At 46.4% G+C, this 22,127-nt stretch overlaps 1 protein-coding gene across 1 annotated transcript in view; it reads left to right on the top strand.

Annotated features, from left to right (window-relative positions):
* The window catches only part of CHAT (choline O-acetyltransferase), a 521,284-nt gene that overhangs the window by 225,213 nt on the left and 273,944 nt on the right, over positions 1–22,127 (top strand). The window contains exon 4 of the mRNA XM_086920150.1: positions 3,457–3,510. Within this exon, the coding sequence (XP_086776276.1) occupies positions 3,457–3,510 (54 nt within the window). The remainder of the gene's footprint in view (positions 1–3,456; positions 3,511–22,127) is intronic.

Here is a 22,127-nt window from a genome sequence, read left to right as displayed (position 1 = left end):
GCTGTCTTTCACAGCTGAGTGGGAGAAGAGGCACAGGCTCCCTGTCCCTAACTGAGCAGCATTCAGCCAGCTCAGATCAACTGCAGCTCTTCTCTCATTTTGGGTAATAGCATAAGAGCAGCATCTGGATTGGATGGGGGGAGCAGAGGAGCACCAACAGTAGCAGATTAGTTTGCTTTTATTTTTTATGATCCTCCCTGCGCTGCCCCACCAAGTTTAAGTGGCAGCAGCTGCCGCTTCTCCTCTGTACTATTGGCTTGCCAGAACCATTGTCAAAACTCGACCATTAGTACACTGTTCCGCATGTCACAGAATTCTTTAAAACGTTTGTAGCTCAAATGGTTTGAGAACTGCCACAAATAAGTCTGGTGAAGGTAGCTGGTCTTAATTATTCTCACAGGTACTGTAACCGTTATCTTATTAGACCGGTCCATTGCATGTTATTTTGTGTATGAAGTGGCAAACGTCCTGGCAGGCTAGCCCCCATTACCAAATGTAAAAAAGTGAAATTCTGCCACCCCTCTGTTTTGCCTTTTATATCCCTCCATTTTTTGGAAGAAATCATGACAGAAATTTTTGCTACAGATTCTTTTGTCTTTCATCTGTTTTTAGCGAAACAGGTACTTTAGCACACCAAAGGTGCATGGGATAAAAACATAATTTCATTTTTCAGTTGTTTTAAGGAAAATACTCCTTATTGTGCGTGAGTGAATGCAAGAAAACCCTCCTCGGAGGGTGACCCCACCTGATAGCTTAAACAGCATCGGACTGGAAATGTGGTCGGTGTGGGCACAAACTCTTAACAATAGCAATTCAGTGCCACTAATATATTTGATGGTGAGATCCTTTCAAGAAATGCAGTAATAAGGACCGCCTTGCTTCCCTGCCCCTTAAAAGCAGTCACCCTGAAAACACAAGGTGGCAGGACATCTGGTTTGGAAGGCAGATCCTAGGATTGCTGACAATCTCGTAGGGTATGGAACCAGAATTTCATGGACTAAATATTGTCTGACAAAAATATTGTGTTCTAAATGTTATTTACTAAAATATCCCCCCATTGGCGATAATAAAATAAAATCTGCACTTATTGGGATGTTACTTTTGAATGCTTCATGTAAGACACAATATTTATGGCAGACCATATTTTTGTCAATAATATACTGACATACAAACCCTGGGAAATGATATTCTGACCTCTAGGATTAGATGGTAATCTCCAAATCCCACTTCAAAGACAAGATCAGCAGTATTCTCAGGTTGGCAGTAAATGTAAATGTGTTTGTATTTATATAGTGCCTTCTACCCAGAGGTCTCGTAGCGCTGTATTCATACTGTTGTGGAACCCTTCCTGGCTTTCCTGTGAGATATCCACTCCTGGGCACCCCCAAGGTGAAGCCAGGCATCCAAGCGCTGCTGGGGCCGTTGTGGAGATTAAGCAAGCTATTGACCAGAGTCACAGAGTGGGACTCATGATTAGACTAGGCACCAAGGCGAAAATTATCAGGTCCGGGGAGATTGAGTCCAAGAGCCGCCGAGGCGGGAATTGAACCGTGGTCCCGGGCCTGACCTCTGCATCAGGGTCTGCCGCTCTAACCATTGAGCCACGCTTCTCCAGTCGTAGAGTATCTGGCAATTTGAGGGTGGCTCCAAATTGTGGCACAGGGACGCATGGACCTGTCTACAGTTATAAAAGGGATGACATGCACACTATGTCCATATCTGAGGTGGCAGTCTGTGGGGTCTTAGCCACAGATATTCATCACACAGCACTTTATAAGCTCTTGACTTTCATCTCTCAGGAGATGTGGCTGTTATCAGTGGAGTGGGATATAGAGTTTGACTCTAAGGTTTGTCAGTGGTGAAACACAAGTGAAATGACTGTGGCAATTGAAGTTTAAAAAATTATCTGTGATACTGCACGTCAGGTGTAGTGCATTCTCTTTGTTTTGGGAATGGTCTCAGTATGGAATGTTGTGATTCCTTACCAATGGTCTTCATTTAACCTAGGTTCATCTCTTCTTTCCCATAAATTGATACTCTCCTTCACTAACCAAAGGATTATTACAACTTCTGAATAGCTGATAAGAGTCAGGCAGAATTACACTCATGAGACGAATTATGTTCTCCTCCCAGCAGTAGCAAGAGGCACATAGATGGCAAGTAAACGAGTGTAGGGTTTCTGCTGAGTGCATAGAACAAGTGATTGGATGAAGATTGCCAATAAACATTTCCAGATAGAGATTGAGGATATTTTTATTCCATAGTCCAAAATTGTATACCATCAAATACACCAATCAAGTGTTAGGAGAACTGGGAGTTCAACAGAATCCACTAAAAGGATCCATACCACTGCTGTACCACCATTTTATTTCCAACCATCTATGGTTCTTCAAGGTATGGTCGAATCAGTTTCTTCTAGTTTGTTTTAGGTTGCAGTGGCTACATACAAATGGTTCAGTAAGGAAACCCTTTCCTCTTTCGATTGGACTTGAACCATGAGTGTGCATCTTCTGAGGTACAGTAAGATATGCATGAAAAGTAATTATGTGACTATATAAAGCCACAAATAAAGAAAACTAGAATAACAAATGTGATGAAGAAACTTGTTAATTACATATTTGTAATTTAAGTTCTGTGGGAGAAATTCCTTAACACTGCAATCATACCTTTTCAATAGTAGAGACACAAGCCAGGTGGGATTGATTCACATGGGCTGGGCTCATGGTCTCGGTACAGTTAGGAAATGTATTGGTTGAATAAGTATTCTGTTTGAAGTTAGATTTAGACTTTAGTTTAAGTTTAGGTTACTAGTTGTAGTTTTAGCTGTGATTAGGATGGTATTTGGAGTTAGGACTGTAATAAGACTAGGTGTTATGGTTAGGATTCTCAGATTTTCTGAATTCTGTCATTTGTCACTGCCTGGCAATGCGAGTGGCCCATTAAAACCTATGTGGTCGGTAACAAGAGATATCAGCTCCATCAGGATTGCAAACCCCCACAGGTATACAACCGGTCAGGCGTTATTTCACCCATACACTTCGCCTAATGAAAGCAGGTGAAATGTCCCTGTGAAATAAGAGCGGGAAATGAGGAATTACATTGGGAATCTAGTACAGTATTTCAGATTTGTGCTTGCAATTTATTCCCCATTTCTCAGTAGAACCATAAGGTCCAACTCGTAATTTCTACCAATCTCTGATAACTACTGGTACCCACAGCTAGCATCCACAAAGAATCTGTACCTTGAGGTATGACGACTGGAAAAGCAGGCCACTTTCCGGCCAGCTTGTTTTGGCCTTATGATGTTTTCGTCATAATTGTCAATGCAATATAAAATGCAAATTTGTCATATAGAGTTCACATATTTTGTCTTTTTTGTGTTATTGCGTGTCATTATCCCTCTCTAGACCTGTGAGATAATTAATGGCCCCTGTCCCTTTTTTTGTGTTTCTATAGGTTTTCTGCCAACCTTATCTCAGGAGTGCTCGATTACAAAGCTCTACTGGACATGTGAGTTAACTTTAAGTTTGAGGGTGCTAAAGGAGGGCTTACAAGGACAATGTTATGTAAATTAAGTGCCGTACATAAAGGATGTTGCCTTTTGTGCACTAAATGCAATTTAGGATTGCATAATTTACTGATTTTGCCATTTTGTTTAGTGCCGCACTATTCTTTAATGAAAAATGAATTGCTCTCAGAAAGCATTTTGAGAATATAGGCTTACATATAGTCATAAGGCGCCAACTTGCAATGGCTCTGGGATATTTTTCAGTAAAGTTACAAGAGTGGTGTGGCTCACTGGGTGGAGTGGTGTGGCTCACTGGTTAGAGGCGGCAGACCCGGAAGCAGAGAACGGCCTGGGACCAGGGTTCAATCCCCGACGCGGCAGGGTCGTGGACCAGGGTCAATGGACTCGATAATTCTTGCTTCGGTGCCTACTCTAACCAGGGATCACACTCAGCAACTCTGGGCATTAAGCTTGCCTCATCTCTACAACGGCCCCCCACAGATGCCGGGGATGCCTGGTTTCACCTTGGAGATACCCAGAAGGGACCATCTCACAGGGATAGCCAGGACGGGTTCCCCAGCGGTCTTCAGCGCCAGGAAGCTCCCGGGCAACAGTGCGCTTTACAAGTCCCACACATTTACATTTACAGTGGGTTCCTGATATTGGTGGCAGGGCCTGGTGAAGTGGATCCGGTGAGGTACCAGGCAGTATGAAAGCCCACGCTCTAGCTGTCATCCTAGGGTGAAGGGGGGCCATATCTCATTTTAATGGGGTAGTCCACCTTAAAATTCTATACGCCAAAGTCTTGCCTATACAGTGTGATGTTCAAGTTCTACTTGAAGGAGAAACATTTTGGCAGGATTCCAACAAAAAGTCAAGCATGTTCCAGAGCGATGGGCCTATTACTCTAATGACCAACTGAGATTGCATCTAAGTTCTCGGGTTATAGCAGACTAATAAGGAGTGGGGGTAGGCAATGCCTTATTCCGGTATGCTTTGTACATGATGCAGCAGCAGCGTAGACATAGCGCTGTGCTCCATTGAGAGTCATGGTAGAGACATCTGAGCCGTGGCTGTCCTTCTTCAATCCCAGGCATATTCAAGGTTTTTGTCTTTGCTTGAATTCCTTTATAGTCAAAGTTACAATAGTCGATCATGGATAGAATCAGAGACCTTATTTTTCTGCTTGGTGGTCCATGCATGGGAGAAGCAGTAGCTTCCTAAGCTTGACGATTTGGAAGGTGGCACCATGGCCAGTAGAAATTGCCTGTGGTATAACTTACAGGTCAGAAATAAATATAACCTTGAGGTTTCTTGCTTTCTGCACCACAGATGTGGAAGCATCCAGGGCGATAGGGGGAGTGGTGTCTCACTGTTTCTGCCTGGGAATGAACTCTTCGAGTGTAGGTTTCTTTCGGAAGAGTTATTGGCTTTCCTTGACTTGAGGATGTGGTTGAGATGTTTGACGAAACTGTCAGACTAGCCTTTGGTCCTTAGACCAGGTGTCGAATGCCACAGTTTGGAACTTTATTGTCATAGGTCATCCAGTTTAGCTGAGGCAGTATAAAAGTTGTAATTATGAGTCGCGATAGTGCTGAGGCCATGGGGACCGTGCAAATCCCATTCCATGATGGTTGGAGGATGAGGCCCTCCGTATTTGCTAGATGTAATTGTTTGGAAATGAGCAGCTCCAGTCCCAAAAAGTGCCTGAACCCCTAACCCATTGTCACAGGGGTTCAGCAGAGTAGGTGGTCCACTGTGTCATAAGCTGCCAAAGGATATCTATTGCCAGTAGGCTAGAGAGGCAGCATCATTAAAATGTGAAGAAACACCTATATGATGAATATGTGAAAGGATACATCTATGGCCAGAATGTGAGGAGATAACCATCATAAAAAATATGAGGAGACTCACCGATTCGGTGCACCTTGATCGCTACACCCATTTATGCGATTCCAGTGTGCAAGGGTGCCTTAAACAGTTATTCTTTCAGAAGCCAAATATCATATGAATTGTTCCTGATCCTAAACTGGATTTTTTTATTATTTCTGAATCATGGACCCTGAACTTCAAGGGACTGTCCCTATTGCTTACTTCTTCTATAAATATGATGGTCAATTTTGTGCAATGCTATTGATGAAAGTTCCTGGCAGACTTTTATGTATTAAATCTTTTATTGAGCATAGGCAAACAATAAGCACCTCTGAGATCGTTATAGGGGCCGTCGCCACATCGGGGAGGCCTAAGCCCGCGACCCCACCAACACCCATCACAAGGCCAGCGGGCACGTTGTCCTGGCAGACTTTTAAAAGAGGAAAACTTTGCCAGGTGTGCCATGATTTAATAGGTTCTTGCGTGGTCAGAGACTCTCCGAAACAAAATGATGTGCTTAGTTATATATTTTTCCAGAATGTTGCAGTTGATTTTTCTGCCCCTTGATGACCACATGTTTCCATCAAGCAATTCTTGGTCAAAGACTCTCAGGATTGTAACTTCTATACAGAAGCATAAGTGACAATGGTGTATAAGGACTTCCAGGCAGGGCAGGCTTCAGGGCAGTGCGACTGGTGTGGCCGCACTAGGTGCTGACCTGGAGGGGGGCACTGGCCTTGGGGTGGTGCTGTGTTTAGCAATACTTACAATTTTAAAGCACCAGCTGTAGAGTTCCTTGTGCAGCCAACTTTCAGGCAGCAATAAAAATGTCAAGCTAAATCTTGTGATTAATATTCCTGCTAGAGAGAGAGATCGGAGTTTTGTCCAGTGGCAGTTTTAACTCGACATAAAGTAGCGCACGCAGGGGGTTAATATTCCTGCTGCAAAGAACAGATCTGTACTTTATGTGTATAGCTGAGTGGATTAGTAAAGCCAGTCTTTATTAGCACTTCAAAGCAAAAAAAATGTATGTGAGAGGATCTATGGAGAGATGAGGGGCACTTTTGCCAGGTGGTAGAGAGGGAATCCAAGTGGGAGGCCATAGGGGGTGGAGGGGTGCCAAAAAGGATTGTTGCATCAGGACCCTGCTTCTAGGGTCCCATTATATGCCCACATTTTTAGCTGCTTCAACACCATCCACTGTACTCACTTTCTTAGTCTGGTTCTATGATTAGCTCACCCTCTCTCTCCCCAGGCCTTTTCACATTCTTTTTGTTGATTTTACCCTCATAACTCATGCTGGGAGGAGGGGTCCGTTTACTTTTTGTGGAGAAGCACCTTACAGCATCTCAGAGCACCCCTTACCACATGTTATCCAGTGTTCCTGAATCACACATCTGCAGGAACCTGTTCACCTTATTCATACCTCACATATTAGATTGTTTCCATTATACCTCCCTTCAGTTGTGCTCTTTGAGACTTTACAATGTTATATATGTTGGAGAAGGAGGTAAAGGATCTGTACGGAACTTCACTGCCTTTGGCCTCAACTTTGCCAAGGCCGGTCATGACACACACTCTCGCTACTGACGCCGACGTAGGCTTCCATTTTATGCAGGTTATCCAGTACCACCCAATCGAATTGATGTTCGGGAGCTGTTTACAACGCGCTCTGCCAGCCTCTGCTGAGTCATGTTGACACTGCACGTTTCATCATACCACAGCAAAAAGTACAATTTCTCTTCACAAGCAAATCTTTCCTAAGATGCAAATGAAGCAAGACAAAAATCAATTAAAACTGCGAGGAACAAAAAAGGAACAGGGAGGGCAACAGTAGCTAGAAAATCTAGTTTTTTTTTTAGAAAAATAAACAAAAAAGCTTTCGCCTTGGACCTGCAAAATAGTCTTTGTAAAGTAGGCCTTGGAAAGATGCATGTGAAAGTGTAACAGCTATTAATGTAAAGATTCGAAGAGTGAGCAGAACAGATGCCGAAGGATCGTTCTAAAAAGGCCTGGGGAAGTCACACATTGTCAGCTTTTCAAGAAAATTTCGGGCGCCCTGTGGTTTTGCCATCATGTACAAGGAAATCATAAACGGGAATGGTATTTCTTATCGGTGCATGCGTTAGAACCTCAGCCACCCTCTGATTGGTCACTGCAAGCCCCCCTCACTGTGCACGTGCGACAGTGGAACAGGCAAGCCCTGGGGGGACAGGTGCCTGATGAATGGCAGGCCCGGATAATTTATGTAGAAACAATACACATGCACAAAGGGGTGGTCGCTCACAGGAGCCACTGTGGAACATTCCAGAAAGGGTGACATGGTCACCTATTGACAGAAGTATTAAGTGTGGTATGGCGACAATCTTCTAGCTCAAGGAAAACATTCTCAATCATTTCGACGATAGCTGATGATTATCGTGGGGGATTGAGGGTCAGTTTATGTTTAAAGGCCCGGAAGTGAGGGACGGGTAGTATTAACAGGATAGGACCGAGGAGCAATTGATGCTGAAAGCAGGGATATCTGAAGGATTTTTGGGGCCCTGGGCCAAATGTATTCTGGGGGTCCCTGTTCAGAACAGCTTTGAATGTATGATCACATTTCTGGTCTTTCATGCCCTTTTGGCAGGGTCAGTGACAGTGCAGAGGCGCACTGATCCACAGTGATGGGCGTATTTATGGGAAAACTAACGCAGCGCGGTGCCGCAAGTTATTGTGCTGCAAAACACTGCGTTAGTTTCGAGGCACAGGGATGCAACATATTTACAACGACATTTCGCATCTCTGTGCCTTTCCCTGCGCTGGAGCACAAATTGCTGCCATGGGGCGGTGCAGGCATCCTTGCACCATGGGGCAAGGGTGTCTGTGTCACGAATAGATTGTTTTTGTGCATGAAGGGGCACCTTCCTGCACACGAACAATACCGAGGTGATTTCCTCTTCCACTGCGTGCTGTTGAAAGCAGCATGCACTGAAAGAGGAAAAAACTAGCAGAAGTAAAATAATTCTCCTCATTGTGCCTCCCTACGCCACCCCTGGGGGTGGAGTAGCATCCTGACACATTCCCAGATTTACGATTGCTCGTAAATCTGGAAATGCATCAGTGGGCATGGGAACACTCGCAGCAACACCCATGTCACGGCCCTAACATGCAACGTGTTGCGTGAAATTGGGCGAGAATTATGAGCACACATAAAGCCACGCAGGACGGCTTTACTTGTGCTTGTAAACTTCACACAGCAGGTTGCGCCGTCTGTGTATCACACAATGTGATGCACCAACGGCGTAAGGGGCTCATAAATAAGCCCCAGTGTGTTTACATCGAATATTCAGTGATAGTGATATGTTTTTTATATTGCAATAAAGCCCAGCTCATGAATTTCATTGCAAATAATCTCTGACACACTCTCTTTTCTCATATTCAAGGTCCTATTTCGACATAACATTTTTAAAAAATGATGGATGGTGCATGGTGTTGAAAGGCAAATATAACATTTCTCTGCAGAATGTCTGTAATAAAGTCTCCCATATTAAAAATAAATGAAAGGAAACTGGATTTTAAAATAATCAGTTTAAGAATAATTCAAGATCATCAGGTCAGGACTGTCTGCAGAATAGAACTGGCTATATCAAGTGCCCCCCACGGCAAAAAAAAAAACCGTTGGGGCCCTGGGCCATAGCCCACTTTGCCCATGCCTTAAAACGTCTCTGGCTAAAGGAACCGATCTGAGGGGCAGCTTATGTTTGAAGGACTTGACCTAAGGGACAACAAATGCGTAAATGGCCACATTGGAGGGCAGCTGATGTTTAAAAGGCAGATAAGCTGATGTTGACAGGAAAGGACCGAGTGGAGAGGCATGTGGTGCTTAAAGGAACATCTCTCAGGAGCAACTTGTGTTTAAAGGGCAAGAATGAAGGTGGCAGCTTATTTTTTGAGGACCAGGACTGAGGGTAGATGATGTCCCGGAGAAAACAGAGGGGTACATGAGTCATGTGTTGAATGACGTCACAATTGATCTCCAAACCGAAACAGACATCATCAAAGGAACATTCTGGAATGGCTATTGATGGTTTGCAGAGATGCCGGACCAAAAGGGACTTTCTGCCGCTATGCTGGATGGCCCTATTAATGGAACAGAGCTGAGGAGCATTTTCATTTAAAAGCCAGAATTAAGGGGACATAAAGGACCACTTGTGAGAGAGGCAGATAGGAGGGGACACTTCAGTTTAAAGGGGAGAACCGAAGGACAGCTAGCAGGTACATGGCAAAACTGAGGGTTATTTATTGCTATTGTTAATGTTAATTGGCATTTGCATCACGCACAATCTCCCATTTGTATGACATCAGCTAATATTCAAAGGAACAGAGCTAAAGGGACAATGAAAATTGAAGGCCGAAGAATAACGGGGCAGCACTGACGGATAGTGGGGAATTAAATGATAAAACGAAGAATAGCTGACTAAAACTGTTGTGAATTTCAGGACAGGTGACGCTCAAAAGGTCACAATTTAGGGCCTGCAGTTCGAGGTTGATGAAATGGCGTGCATCTGTGACAGCGTGGAAGCCAATTTCCGCTCGTGAGCCAGGGAGACACGTCTAATGGGTGCCCAAGCGCCAACTCACTGTCACAAGGGTCAAGGGTGATAAGTGAGAGAGATTTGGGTCGATCTATTTCAAGTAAATGCCAGACCTGGATCCAAGATGGTGTTTAACTGCATCACAAGTTCTTCCTGACAACACGTACAAGAGGCTGTTGCACAAACATTTGGTCAAGCCAGGTCAAACGATGGCTTTAAACAACCTATATATTGAAAGTACTGGTATTTATTAGGCTAATCAGTGAAAAGAAAAGGATTCACTCCTGTTTCATCCAAATGTATTTTCATTTCCTCTTGAAGAGTGCGTGCGTTGCTCGAGTAAGTGCTTTGCCCAATAGACACTTCAGGTTCAAGCATGCATTTTGAAATGTGGGGCAGCAATTCGCACCACTTCCAGCCGCACTGCGATGCGCTACATTTTTCGCGCCAGTTCATTACGGTTTTCCACTAGTAATCCGAGTTTATCCAATTTTCAGTTAGCAAACTTTTACTTTCATACGTGTAATCCAATTCACACGCAGACGTACTTATGCCATTTCCCAAACTTCTTATGTTACTGTAGTGCCCAGCCGGGTCTCATACTGAAACACGAGTAGTGCATTGTTCGTTTCGGGCAGTGTTTATTAAAAACCCGATGCATTTCAGGCCAAAGCCCTTCTTCAGGGATAAATATAGGTAACAATAAAATATTTACCATTAGCAGATTGTGCAATTAAGTATGAACAGTACATCAATTTTATCTATACATTGTAAACTGTTAAATATACATTTTTCAATTCCTCACCTCATTACTGATATCCTATACCATAATCAATTGCATTCATGCTCTATCTATATGTTAGATAACTCAAAGAATAATTCCTCTCCTTTTGAAGTGACAATAGTTTCATCACCATTCGCTATATAGCCTCTTCCATTATTTCCAAACTCGCCTCCTCTCTTTCATCTCTCCCTTCTACAGTCTTCCCTCATCGCCGTTTTTATCCTTCTCCTTAAATCTTAACATCCCTTTGTGCTATTTTTCTATTCCCCCACCGGAGATAAATAATACCTGCCATGGTGTTTCAAAGCCATGTCCTCTTCCTCTGTCTCACATCTTCAAAAGCACGTTCACCACGCTCTGACTTCCGTCCGTTATAATCCTGTTCACATTCTGTTCCTCCCCTCCATGACTTACAGTTCGGTCGGACGCCCATTGACTTTAATGGGAGCCTGTGTTCCCACAGACAACACAGGCTCCCATTGAAAAAAAGGGGTGGTTGTGTAAAATCTTGTACCCTGTGGCGGGCACCCCATGGTGACTGCAACACTGTGCATGGTTGGAAATGTAGACCCATGGGTACCCCCACAAACCCTAACCAGAGGCCTCTGGGTGAAGAGGGGCATGCTTGGGCTTCCAAAGTCATATTCCAAAAGCCGATCCGTGTCGGACAAAGGGATTTGGAACGGCTGTCCGAATCTAAAATCATAATCGCGCAATCGGAAACATGGCCTGTAGAGCTCTATGAGTTAGCTCCGATTGACGCAGAGTCTCCGAATGCCCGTTGGAAACGATTCAGATTGACTGAATGGTTTCCTTTCCAACCGAGAACATCATAATCGATCGGTCAGAAATGTTTCCAAGTCGGTTGGAAACGAGGGTTCCAAATCAGATTCGGACAAACTGAATGCCGTTCTGAGCCTTTCCAACCAACATTGTAATCGGCCACTTAGTTGTGTAATAACGCAGTCCTAAAGCATGAATTTGTTGTTCGAAACAAAATAACAATGCCCTGTATGAACAAGGAGCTCTCTACCAGTACATGGGGTCCCTTATGCTATTTCCCTACCCTGGACCACCGTGTATCACATGACAGTCTGGGACAAGAAAATCTAGTGAGGATCACTCCACCCTAACTGGGTAGGGTTTTTTCTCTATGACCTGCTGGTACAGTGACAGGCAGATTACTAGGTCATGGGCTTCCAAAGACGGAGCCAACTGAGGCTCCACCAACAGAAAACACTGAGGCACACACACCTCTAAATGAGACTGGTTAACCATGAATTTGGCAGATGCACAATTTCTCCAAACGCTAAATGACCTACTTAGTCTCTGGGTACATGCATAGGTTGGTAATCAATTTTATTGTATTCCTACATCTAAGGGCACTGCGGGATACACAAAGCCAGGCTTAATGACATGGGGCTACTGAAATTAAAGGTATCACTAGTTCAACATAAAACATTGAACCTCAATTGATTTCTTTAATATTTCCAGCACTGCAATCAAACCAGATAGATTTCGGAATTTCTAATATGCGTGTGTACTTTTCTGCCCCATAGAGCTCCTTACTTACTGGTGGAGAGGTGTGGCTCACTGGTTAGAGGCGGCAGACCCGAGTGCAGAGAACGGCCCGGGACCAGGGTTCGATTCCCGATGCGGCAGGGTCTTGGACCAGGATCAGCGGACTGATAATTCTCGCATCGGTGCCTACTCCGACCAGGGAGCACACTCGGCAACTCTGGGCATTAGCTTGCCTCATCTCCACAACGGCCCCACACAAACGCCGGGGATGCCTGGTTTCACCTTGGAGACCCCCAGGAGGGACTATCTCACAGGGAAAGCCAGGACGGGTTCCCCAGCGGTCTATAGCGCTACGAGGCCTCCGGGTAGCAGTGCGCTTTACAAGACACAACAATTTACAACAATTTACAATTTACTTAGTCTTCCCCAATATTGCCTGTTTTGTGTGGTCTCAATGGAACCCTTACTAAATTTTATAAAGACAAAGATCTGGCAACCTGAGTTAAGAGTAATTGTCCTGTGGCATTCCTCCTATGCAAACATTAGTCCTGAAGTCCATTAGAGAACACAAGTGCTGGATGGACTTGAGGTAGACCTTTAGACTTCAGATTCTAAAAGTGTACCATATACCGTATTATCTATAATGCAGGAGCGGCCCATGCAAGTAGGAGCAGTGGGGGAATGTACAGACACTGACAAGGAAAAATTAAATAAATATAACATTTTCCCTCGCTGTCATCTTTCGAGTCTCCCTCAACCAAGCCACACCACCCCACTGCTCCTACCTGCATGGCCACTCCTGCTATTATGTATTGATTGACATGCCTTAATGGTGCCGAATGATAGACCTGATGGAAGAGTAGCAATTGGAGAGTGACCACAAACATGTATTAGTGAATTCTGCAAGAGGCCATACAATTACATCTAGTCATAAGGAGCTCAAATGGTCCTTCTATGAACAAGAGAAACATCCACCTCGATTTACGGCCTTATAGTTCCATGCAGTGAGTATAATCTTCCACGCTCAGAGAACTCAAATTCCTAGGTTGATGTGTTTGTGATTATGAGTGGTGCTGTCATCAAAGACCATTCGAGACATTTGGTTACTAATTGGCCCAACCAGGATTTGTTTTGGCACCATTCTTGGTTAGATTATGGATGCTGTAATGCAAGATGGCGGCGGCGTGTTAGCCTGCTGAGAGATGGGTCCCGACCGGTGCTAGCAGTGATGACCGTGCGTATAGAAATATGCTGAAATAGGCAGAGATTGAAACCCATAATCACTACAACTTGAAAATCTTGCTATAACCTTCTACTACAAAGTTTTGTGAGGTCCACCACGCTTCCCGGAATGATTAAAAGAAATGCGATTGTTACCGTCTTCATATCGCCCGATAAGGCGGCTGATAAGTGACATGGAAGCGGTGGCGTTGAAATCCACGGAGCCGCTAATTGAGAGGAGGGCTGTACTGCAATCCCAGCTCTCTCTCGTTATTTCACTAATTTGAGTTGCCGTGCTAAGGATACTATGGACTACCAAACCTGTGTTTGCGACCACGGCACCAGCGGACACTCACCTGACTACTAGACTGGTCTCCGAAGACGCTGCTGTCATGGCCCCGAAAAACTCTGCAGCTGTGGCAGCCGCAGCGGCAAAGACGAGGGCAGAAAAACAGGCTCTCAGAGACAAGGAGCTGACTTTGAAACGAGCTGGCCCTGCTGGTATCCATAATGAAGACGTGGGCGGCTCAGCTGCGGAACGCTCATCGAAAATTACAAAACAGCTGGGAGTGCCGTCCGGACCCTCGGTTGTGGAGCTGCTTCGAAGAGCCCCGAGTGCACTTTCGTCTGGAACATCGTTGAGGCTCCCGTTGGTCCGAAAGGAGAGTGCACAGCTGGGTGCTCAATTAGATTTGATGCGGGACGCGGTAGCTGGAGGCAGTATGCCGGAGCAGAGAGGCGGAATTGGAGTCGCTGCTGCGGCTGCTTCAGTTGACCCTGCTCCTTCCGGTGTTTTGTCAGCTGGGATTTCTCTGGGCGACGAGGTGAGTGCGGAGGTGGTGCCTGGGGCTGCGGATCGGCCCAGGGTGAACTCTGGGACAAGGGGTATGACCCCGCAGTTGCTTACCGGTGGCCCGGAGACTCCATGTGTTGTAGATGTGCAAACTAGCTTGACATCAAGCGCTCTCTGAACAAGACTTGGCACCAGTGGCGACGGATGGAGCGTCATTGTGTGATTCGGGGAGGCTCTTATTGTACCACCCGCAGTTGATGCCCAGGGATCCCAGGGATCTAGTCAAATAACTCCACTGGTATGTGAAGTGGGCGTGACTATGTCTACTAGCCAGGTAGCGATTGGCAATACAGATTTACCTGCAGGAAATACTGAAAAATAACTATCTGATATAACTAGTACAAATACTGCTACTGGGACTGTCCCTGCATTGGTCGCAGAGACAATTGCAGAGGCAGTTGAAACTGATAGGGATCCTACTGACTTCTTTTCTTTTTCTGAGGACTCTGACTGGTCAAGTGAAACTGAGGAAGACGCTGATGGTGGCACTGAGTCTAATGCCACTAAAGACAGTGACCAGGTCTTAAAATCTATTGACCCTAAGGCAAATCGTTGAACGGTTCTCAAAAAGAAGAAAAGTCATCATGGAACACCAGATTTGACTTGGGATTATTCGCCTTCAGTCCAATCCTTAAGCCAAAACCATAATCAGAATCATTCTCTTCGTACCACACGCTCCCTATCAGTAGACCATCCTGAAAGCTCAGGGGCTACTTTAACTACAGTCATGGACACAGTGCTCCAAGCTATTGCCTCTCATTGGGAGGAGACCTCAAAAGATGGTCATAAGGCACAGGCAGCCATTCATAAAGTTCAGGGGGTTGTACGCAAATTAACTAAGACAGTGAGCACCTTTAATGATCGCATGACGGAAATGGAAACTCTTATTGTGTCCAACAAGACTGAAGCTGCGACAACTCGAGAACATGTTGAATCCCACGAGGCAGAGATAGAGAATTTCAGGTGGAAACTAGAACACTGCGAAAGCAATTTGTGCGTCCTAGGCATTCCGGAGAAATCTGAAGGTGCAGATATCCGAGTCTTTGTCATACAGCTTTTCCGTGATACATTGCCCAAACTTTTCTCCTGGAACTGGGACCTTGAGGTACAACGTGCCCTTAGAGTACCAATGACAATGAAGCCAACATCTAGGCAAGATGGCTATCCTCGAGCAATTTTAGTTTATTTCGGGAATTTTCTTTTAAGACAAGTTATCTCAGATAAAGTAAGACCTGAAGCACGGCGTAATAGAGACTCTATTTCATACTTTGTGCGACCAGACTTCTGCCACGTAACAGTGGAAAGAAGATGGCGTTTACGCCAATTGATCAAGCCCTTTTTGGATAAGAAGGCACAGGCCTATCTTAACAACCCGGCCAAATTAAAAATCATAATTGGGGGCAAACAAGGTTTTTTACGTCAGAAATTAAAGCGAAAGAATTTCTAGATAGCTTGAATTAATTTGACATGGAGTCAAAGGTTAAAGTTAAAGGTTTTGTAGGGTAAGATGGTAGTATTTTTCCCTTTTTTTCTCTTCCCTAAATTTTCCTTTTCTTTTGTTTCTATTTTGATGTTCAAGACATAGCTTATAGCCATGACACAAGCTATGTATAAGTTATAATGATGAAAGAACAAAACACCTTGAGTCTCATTGGGATATGTAGATTGTTATTTAAAGCTTCGGGAAAGAGTGGCGTTATATGATACTTTTATAACTTTTTGATGCACTATGTTAAAGATCATCTGATTCGTGTTTCTTTTTTCTATCCTCTTTCCACTATCCTCTTTTCTTTTTTTTTTCCTTCTAGAAAGTAATTCTTTACTTCACCTTTTTTTTTCCCTTTCGTCGTTGGGTTCTTTCTTCTGCCTTTCATTGTTTTTTCTGATTTTCTTCTCCTTTTCTGCACTGAAACGCTTTTTTTTTCTTTTCTTACTCTGTTTATATAAGTAACTTTATATAAGATCAGAAATGTACGGTACTGGTCGGGAAACAACTCACCATCGCTATAGACTTTCACAGAGTCTAATTGCCTTTTTTGGGGGGGTAAGGTGGGAGGGGGGGTGGGTATGCTTAATAAAACTAAAAAGAGCAAGCTCAAATACTTTAAAGATGTATTGAATGATATGATTTACAATGTACAGTTAATGACCAAAGAAATGAAACAATGGATATATTTACTTATGCAAATAATGATTTATGTAAGCATGGCTGGTATATATACTTAATTGATATGATGGGGAAGTTAATGCTTTGTTGTTGGAATATAGCTGGCCTCAATGATAGGGGAAAAAGGGCTCAATTTTATCAGGCAATTCATCAAGAGTCATATGATTGTGTATGTCTACAAGAGACCCACATTGCAGTGGGGTATAAAGAGCTACTAAAGATACCTGGATATAACATCCTGGCTATGACAACTCAAACCTCAAAAACACGAGGTGTTGCCATTTTGGCAAAGACATTCCTTGGACAACCAACTCGGAAGTTAGTAGATCCGCACGGCAGGTGGGTCATAATACACCTCGATCTAGGCTTTACCATCTGCTCCATTTACGGGTCAAATTTAAACGATCCCCAGGTATTTCAAGATCTAGAGCTAGAGCTAGAATTAGCATCCTGGACCGGTCCATTGATTTTCTGTGGAGATTTCAATGTAGTGCTAGGTCCTACATTGAATACACAAATACAGCATACTTATAATGGGCGTAAACCCAAGGTATTTAGTGCTATAAGACAACTTATGGCCAGCTATAATCTAACTGATGTCTGGGGCTTGAAAAATACAGATGATCCTGGTTATACCTATTTTTCCTTTCCCCACAACAAATATGTCAGGATAGACTACGTAATGGTATCTAATGAAAATATAGTAGACTCTAGGATAGCTAAACTTCCTAAAACTATATCAGACCACAATGCCCTAATCTTTACTTTTGATTTTGCTAGTTATAGGAGGCCACCCTTTCAATGGACATTTGATCGTAAGCTCCTGGTCAATAGGGATTATATGGAAAGGGGCGACCACTCGGTCCCCCCGAACGTATGGTAGGGGGCCCGGATCCCCCCGGGAAACCATTTTGGGTGGGGGGCGTGTCACGGCTGGTATGCCCGAAGCGGCGTAGCCGGGGCGCGCCTTTTCCCGCCCAAGAGGGGTTGTCCTAGACACCTACACCGTTGGCCACGCCCCGTAGGCGTACCGGAGAAGGGTACACGCCCTCCCGAAGAGGAATAAAGAGAGCAGGAATCCGAAGAAGCATCCTCTTGTTCCTGTGCTTGGAAGCTGCACCCACTCGTTGCACGTGAGCCCTCGACGGAACAAGGAGCAATTTTGAGAACTTGTAATTCTTGTGTTTCTCTTTCAGCGACTTCAAGCCTACGGATCCAGGACCGTGTTGATCAACGGGGATCGAATATCTGATAGCAATGCCTGGCAAGAAGGCGGGAAAGAAGTCCGGGACTGACCAGATGCTTCGCATGCTGATAAAAGATATGGCGAGAATGAAAAAGCAGATGGCAGCGATGAACAATACGGGTAAACCAAAGAAGGTCATAGGCCCGGCATTGCCGGGAGTTGTTCCCGCGGGGAGGGGGAAAAGGGTCAGGAATAGGACGGCAGGGGAGGAGGTCCCGGTTCCCGAGTTACCCCCGGCAAGCCCGGTTATTCCAGTCGAAGCACCGGTACCGATCCCAGACGCGGGTCAACCGATTCCGGTTGTTGTTACGCCCGCCAGCGAGGAGGACATGCCTCCCGAATTAGCCGCCCAGTTGGCCGCATGGCTTGGCAGAAAGACAGGGGGTGCTACGGCACCGGGAGACACGGCCGAAGAGGCCAAGTTACTAATGCAGCAGTTGCGGCAGTTGCGAGATGCCGCGAAGGCGAATCTCCCTCTTGTCCCCCCACAGGTGACCTCGGAAGGACCGGCAGCTGGTGTCGAAAAAACAGCGGGAACAGCAATGGAGCCGGGTAAGCAGGCATTGCCAATGGCAAGGGAAGGGGCTTTGCCCTCAAGGCGGGAGAAGGTGGTCCAGCATATACCGTTGGCCACGAAAGAATTGATATGGGCTGATAAGTACGTGAATATGTTTTCCCTGCTAACTGACCATCGCGAGATGGAGTATGTTAAGACACAGAAGGATTTGTGGCACCCGAGTGTATGGCGAGCCAAAATGGCGGGATTCAGGGTTGATGAGACGATCTCAAATTGGGCCAAGGCCTTTGCGATGTTTTCTGCAATTATTGGGGAACGTAAGACGAGGTTTTGCCCGAATTGTCCTGCTATCAGGCACGAATAATGGATTTTTATGAAACGTATGAGGGCGATGAGTGGATGGGTTACGATATGAAGTTTCGTAAGGCCAAGGAGTACGATTCATCTCTGACGTGGGATTGTCTCGACTCGATCTCTTGGCAGAAGCAGCTCCTGCCGGGCGCGACGAAGTCGTCCTCGCTTGGCGGGAATGGGTCGGGGCCTTCCCGCCATCAGCCTGCGGCGCCCTTTCGAGCGGGCCCCGCCGGCAACCACCAACCAAGGAATGGTGGGAATGGGGGTAAGAAAGGGGTATGTTGGAATTTTAACAGGGGCAATTGCACAAGGCCACAAGGGACATGTAAGTTCAGACATGTGTGTGCGGGTTGAGGAAATTCTTCACACCCCGAGAGTTCGTGCAGAGCCAAGAATGGTGATGCGGGGGGTAGAGGAGGGCCCAAACAGGTCTGAGGGCGACCATTGTGTATCGCTACCTACCCCCGTAGATATCATGGCAATGATCCCCTGGCTAAACGAATACCCTTATCCGCTGGGGTGTTGAGGAACGGCTTCTTATATGGTTTCCACATCCCGGCGGGGGATTTTCGTGGGGAACCAACTGTCGGCTCAGCATAATCCAGCGGTGGTTGAGAGGAAGATTGCAAAGGAGGTTGCCCTTGGCCGGGTTGCTGGCCCATATAGGCACCCGCCAGTAACTAATTTCATCTGTTCCCCGTTAGGAGTAGTCCCCAAGAAGGACCCGGGGGAATTTAGGCTGATCCATAACTTGTCAGCTCCGAGGGGTCTTTCGGTGAACGATGCGATTGACCCGGGAGTTTGTTCGGTGCGGTACTCATCCTTCGATGATGCCGTCGCCATGTTGAATCGCCTGGGGCCCGGAGCGCTGATGGCGAAGTCAGATATCGAGTCAGCGTTCCGGTTGCTCCCGGTACACCCACGGGATCAGCGTCTGTTAGGCTTTGTGTTCCAAGGACGTTACTACATGGATAGATGTATGCAAATGGGTTGCTCCATCTCTTGTGCTTATTTTGAGAAATTCAGTTGTTTTCTGCAGTGGGCGTTCACCAAAGCCACTGGCCATACCCAGGTTATGCATTACCTAGATGATTTTTTGTTCTTGGGGGCAGCCGGCGACACACAATGTGCGCAGGCGTTACAGGAATTTTGCACTCTCATGAAGGGGTTCGGGGTGCCATTGGCACCAGGTAAGACGGTTGGACCATCTACTTCACTCGAGTTTCTTGGAATTGAGCTCGATTCTGTGGAGGGATGTTTCCGTTTGCCAGTGGGGAAAGTAGCGAAGTTCAGGGCTTCCCTGGAACTGTGCATTAGCAAAGAGAAAGTTACTCTCCATCAGTTACAACAAGCAGTGGGCCAGCTTAACTTTGCCCTAAGAGTGATACCAATGGCCCGCCCCTTTTCCCGCTCTATTGCACAAGCCTTGGTTGTCTCAAGGAAGGACACCATCGCGCGAGACTGTCTGCAGAGGTTCGCCAGGACATGCGCATATGGTTGGCATTTCTGGCGGATTGAGTGGTGTGGAACAAGCCGCCAGCGTCCTCGGACGAGCTGAGTTTGTGGACCGACTCGGCGGGGAGCGGGGGATTTGGCGCCATCTTTGGTAATCGATGGTCGGCGCAAACATGGCCGACGTGGTGGCACACCCGCGGTCTCACAGGTAACATTGGGTTTCTCGAGTTGTTCCCCATTTTTGTGGCTCTGAAGGCATGGCCGGATGAGTTCCGAGATCGCTCCGTGGTGTTTTGGTCCGATAATATGACTGTAGTTGAATGTATAAATAAGCAGGCAGCACGCTGCAAGTGGATATTGAGATTACTGAAGGAAATTGTACTACTTTGCATGAGACTGAACGTACAATTCAGGGCGAAGCATGTGCCGGGTGTACTGAACCAGGCGGCTGATGCACTCTCTCGTTCACACATGCAGGCTTTCAGGGGTTATCTACCTTCCGCGGACCTAGTGGCAGCACCATTTCCCGAAGCACTCTGGCTACTCGGTGCCCCGGATTACAAGACCTTGTGGCAGCAAGCTTAGCCCCCAGGACAAGGAAGGCATACGAAGGAGCGTTTCGTTCCTATTGTGCATTTTTGGGTCCGGCAGGAGGGGACAATTGGGGTCAGGAGGAGTATGTCCTGAAGTTTCTAGTAGCACTGCACAGTGCAGGCCGATCAGGGGCAACGGCCAATAGGCACCGGGCCGCCATTTCATTCATGTCGCAGGCGCATGGCATCAAGGACCCGACATCGTCCTTTTTGGTAAAGAAGGCCCTTCGTGGTTGGCAACGCCTTGAGGGTCGTAGAGTAGACGAGAGGCGCCCGATTGGGTTAGAAAGGTTGTCCCTGCTGATGTCGATACTCCCCACGACATGTTCCTCCCAGTTCGAGGCAGTGCTGTTCCGGGCCGCTTTCGCATTAGCATTCCATGGGGCTATGCGGGTGAGCGAGCTGGTTGCAAGAAATAAGAATGATGTGGAGGGAGGTCTGTGTCGGGATCACATTCTGATTAAGGGTGATTCAATGGTGTTCACAATAACCAGGTCCAAGACCGACCAGGGTGCTATGGGAGACAGTATTGTTGTCCAGCGCATGCGAGGGTCCCCCATGTGCCCGGTGAAGTGCGTTGAGGAATATTTGGTGCGAAGGACGGGTGCATGGGGGGGAAGCCTGCTGAGACACATCGACGCCACCCCACTGACGAGGTTTCAGTTTCAGAGGGTGTTAACAATGGCGATCGCAGCGGTGGGCTTGGACCCGGGCGATTTCGGGACCCATTCCTTTAGGATAGGGGCTGCTACAGAGGCTACAGCCAGGGGTCAGAGTGTTGAGAAGGTGAAACAACTGGGACGATGGTCCTCGAACTGTTATAAAAGGTATGTGCGGTTGCACATGTTGTGAAGCCAATGTCATGCACTCACGCTTCTTGTCTTCTGTTTGGTTTACAGTTTCGCGAGCATGCTATGCGGGGCGGACTGTGCAGTCGACCCGGCACCTGGGAACCAGCGGTCAGAGATCACCGGCTGAGGAAAGAGTGGTGTGGGTCGTGGGCCACTCATACGTGAGGCGGGCCGGGGACGTATTCAAAGCAGGTGACGTGACTCACGCAGCTGGGGAATACGGGTACAGGGTGGCCTTCCACGGAAGGGGCGGGCTCTGTATTGATACAAACTTGGTAGGTTGTTTCGCTCGGCGCAGTTGCACTGTATTCCGCATGGATGCATTCGGGGGGATCACATGTATCTCGATGATGGGGTCCATTTGTCCCGGGAGGGGAATGTCTTACTCATAGGAGACTTCATAGCATGGTTAAGGGGTTTGTAAAAGCATGACCTTTAGTAGGAGTTTGTGGGGGGGCCGGATAGCCAGTCAACTATCCGGCCCGTGGCGGTAAGGTCATGATCGGTGAGCAGTAATTTCAAGGTCCCTAGAGGGGGGGCGCCACCCACTATGGATGGGAGCGCCCGGGGGGAGGCGGCCATTGGCCCCTCACACGGGGAGGCGGCAC

Source organism: Lissotriton vulgaris, chromosome 5 (genome assembly GCF_964263255.1).
Source record: "Lissotriton vulgaris chromosome 5, aLisVul1.2, whole genome shotgun sequence".
In the NCBI taxonomy this organism is placed as follows: domain Eukaryota; kingdom Metazoa; phylum Chordata; class Amphibia; order Caudata; family Salamandridae; genus Lissotriton; species Lissotriton vulgaris.
The sequence above is the reverse complement of the archived record's forward strand: the minus strand, read 5'-3'. Positions and strand labels throughout refer to the sequence as shown.